Below are 3,646 nucleotides of genomic sequence, written 5' to 3'. Positions count from 1 at the left end.
ATTCCACAGGTTTCTACCAAACTACTTTGTCAATTTTTGGTACTCGGACTTGAAACTCAATATATAGGGGATCCGGATATAGGGAACTTATTTGATTTGGCTTTTAGCTGGTACAAAAAAAAACGCTGCTAGGAGGTTAAAATTGAAAAAAAAAATGGAACTTGGCAGACGTAAGACGACTAAACGTGTACCTTCTACGCATGTCCAAATATACATTTATATGGTAAAGTTGGTTGATTTCATAAGTTCTACTATCCATCTACTATTAGCTCAGATGGTGTCAAATAACGCTGGATCGCTTAACGTTTTTGTTTCGATACTAGCTGATGGCATCCAAGTCATATAATTTTTAAAACATTTTCAAATTTTCGAAATCACGATTATATATTGGGTACAAAATCATAATCAACAGAGTATTATCTCTATAATAATAAATATGAAATCTACATGAATTAAAATATCTGGTTTAAGCGTATTTTACGACCGGCAACGACGGGTAACCACAACTATATATAGAGAATTGACTCTGCATTTTACGACCGGGCAACGCTGGGCGGCTTCCTAGTATTATATATATATAAACACAACCAATTCAATAAATATATATGCGTCACAACAATGCACTATATAATAGCATTATAGACAAATCCATATATTGGTATGCATATATTTATTTATCGATGTCATAAGGGAAATCTATAATTGGCGGAGAATTGGTTTCATCCTTCTGATAGCCATTACTGCTGGGAGTTACCATTACAGCCGATCGGGAGATTCGAACCCGGCCATGAAGCCATTTCCGACTCTATCAGCAAAGAAACCACACGGCCAACGTTAACAACGAGAAATACAGTTGAAATTAACATTTATATCAATGTCTAGACAGCTAGAGTGATCTTATGATTATAACATCATGGTCTGCACATGAAAGCTTAATTGACTGATTTTAATTTCAACTTAGAGTGCTCAACAATAAGAACCGAGTTCTTAAAGGGGGGGGCGTAATTATTACTATAAACCACAATAATGCAAAAATATATATAAACCAAAAAAATGCAATATATATACACCACAATGCAATATATATATATATATATATATATATATATATATATATATATATATATATATATATATATATATATATATATACCACAATAATACAAAAATATTTATATATATATATAATTATATATATATTTATATATATATAATATATATATAAGTATATATATATTTATATATATAATATATATAATCATATATATATATATATTTATATATACATTTAAATAAATATTTTCTTTATTCTCATATATATATTGCTGTGGTTTCCTAGATATATTACATATAATTATATTATTTAAACTCAAAACAATGGAAAATATACAAAAAGAAAAACATCGGCAACCGTGAAATCCTACGCAAATTCAATAGACCCCATTCAAAAATTATGGTTTTTAAGAAGTCGTTTCTAATTTACTGCAGCATTGTTCTTAGCTTTGTTTACGAATATATGCCGATGCCAATATCTGTTATAAATGCCTGGCATTTGTAACAATGTATTTTTTTATACAGTTAACAAAACGATGATGGCAAGAATGCCTGCTATGAACGCAATGGAGAGCGCAATGCCTAAGATGAAAAGAGCAGTTGATAACCTGGCATAGGTTCTTGCTTTGTTGTAATCGTTCTCGTAAAAGAACTTATTTGATCGCTTCATAGACTCGATGGCCGGAAAATTACATAAGAAACAAAAGAAAAAACAAGGGCACCACATGGCAGAGTAGATCTTTTGATTGACGGTATTGTAAGGGTTGTTTACCAGTTGGGTGTTGGATGTCACCGATGTGCAAGAATCCGTCGATGTTTGGTGGGTAAATGTGGAAGGGCGACTGCTTATAACAACAGATGAAGAGTCTGCCCGTTCGTGTCGCGAAGCACGGCGCACCTGCCCGTCTCTTCTCAGTGAGGGTCTCGGTTGCGGTTGCGGTTGCGGTTGCTGTTGGTCTTGAGTTATCAAACCGGTGCGAAAGGGGTTCTTATAACTGGAAAAGGCCGCTGAATATTTCTCGTACGCCGTAGAGATGTCGTATTTGACGCTGTTATTCATGCTGATGTTGCGAACCACACGCCCGCCTGGTGTAGTGACCGATTTCACCCTCATAACTGGTCTCTTTATAAAGCTGTCAACCATAGGGGCGGATTTCTGGCTGGGTTCCGACAGCTGAAGAACCAGCTTCTGGTGTGGTATTTTGTAAGCATTTTCTGGGATACCTTCAGGAGAAATCGGATTTGGTAACTGGTTGGAGGTTAAGACCGCCATGTCAGTGCCAGTCACCGCATTAGGTCTATCATATTCAACATAGTTGTAGTTGGTCGCTAATTCGGGGCGATTTAATGAGCTCTGATTATTAATCTCCAAATAAGACTGGTCCATTTTTGTGTGTGCTTTTGTTTTTAATTTTTGTTTTTATTTTTATTTTATTTTATTTTTGTTGTTTGCTTGTTTGTTCCCGCAACGGTCGTCTATTTCCCCGGTGATATCATGTATCCAGTTTTGTTATGCGTATTTCATTACATCATAATTAGTTTAACACCTTGTTGAAAATATAACAAAAAATAAAACAGTTCTTTTTTAAACGTAAATCCAGTAAGAAATCATGAAAAATAAATGATAATTTGCATTTCTTGTATGCGTGTGTCGTGTCCGATAAAGTAATTACTTTTTAAAATGAAAACAACCACGTAAGAGACGTCTCTTTCCGCTGAAGTGATTGGCTGAACTAATACTTTTGAATAAAGACTGCTGTGTTGTGTGAACAGCCCGTCCGACAAATTTACTGTCGTTCGCTAAACTGAATACATTTGCTGATAGTTTTTTTTTCTTTCTTTTTCTTTTTCCTATGTCACGTTTCACTACCTGCAGTTGTTTAGTCGTCTAGCAAGTACCACCTGCGCCTATGAGCAGCAGAATATTAAAACATTTAAACAAGTGTGAGCCCTTACCTTCCAAAACCCCATAATTTAAGACTTTGCAGCGCGAACTCTGCTAAGAACAAAGTGTAGTAACTATCCTGACACGACACTTCATCTTTTCAGACCTCGGTTAGTGAAAAGGAAATCCTACTACACTGAGGCAATTTTTGTTTTAGTCCCAATCCAGAGTGCACCTTTTGGGGGAGTTGGATTTTACCCTCGCATTAAAAAGTGACCTTGTGTCTAACTTTCTCCTCGTGGAAAGGCATGTAAATAAGAACACGAGCAAAAATAATTTCACAACCCTTAAACCAGTTTTCAGATTCATAAAGAGCAGTTTAACAGACACATTTTATATTTTAGATATGTAGCGGAGATGGGTGCTTGGCCTTACACGGTCGAAAAATACGCTTAAGTATATTTTAATTCATGCATATTTCGCATTTATTATTACGGAGCCAATTCTCTATTGAATATTGTATTGAACTTAATATATAGTACTAATTTCAAAAATTAAAAAAATGACTTGGATGCCATCAGCTAGAATCAAAGCCAAAACAGTTAGCGCTCCAGATACGTTCCCTACTGTTTGAGCTATCGACAGATAGATAAGAAACATTTAAAATGAAACCACTTAAAACTATAAATGAATTTGCGTATGTGCAAA

At 34.8% G+C, this 3,646-nt stretch overlaps 1 protein-coding gene across 1 annotated transcript in view; it reads right to left on the bottom strand.

Annotated features, from left to right (window-relative positions):
* Positions 1-2,860, bottom strand: part of LOC145283662 (uncharacterized) — a 22,033-nt gene extending 19,173 nt beyond the window's left edge. The window contains exon 1 of the mRNA XM_080132663.1: positions 1,826-2,860. Within this exon, the coding sequence (XP_079988789.1) occupies positions 1,826-2,440 (615 nt within the window). The 5' untranslated portion in view covers positions 2,441-2,860. The remainder of the gene's footprint in view (positions 1-1,825) is intronic.
* Between the last annotated feature and the right edge of the window lie 786 nt (positions 2,861-3,646).

This window comes from Euprymna scolopes, chromosome 8 (genome assembly GCF_053919585.1).
Source record: "Euprymna scolopes isolate OS-2025 chromosome 8, ASM5391958v1, whole genome shotgun sequence".
In the NCBI taxonomy this organism is placed as follows: domain Eukaryota; kingdom Metazoa; phylum Mollusca; class Cephalopoda; order Sepiida; family Sepiolidae; genus Euprymna; species Euprymna scolopes.
This window is presented reverse-complemented; position numbering and strand designations above follow the sequence as displayed.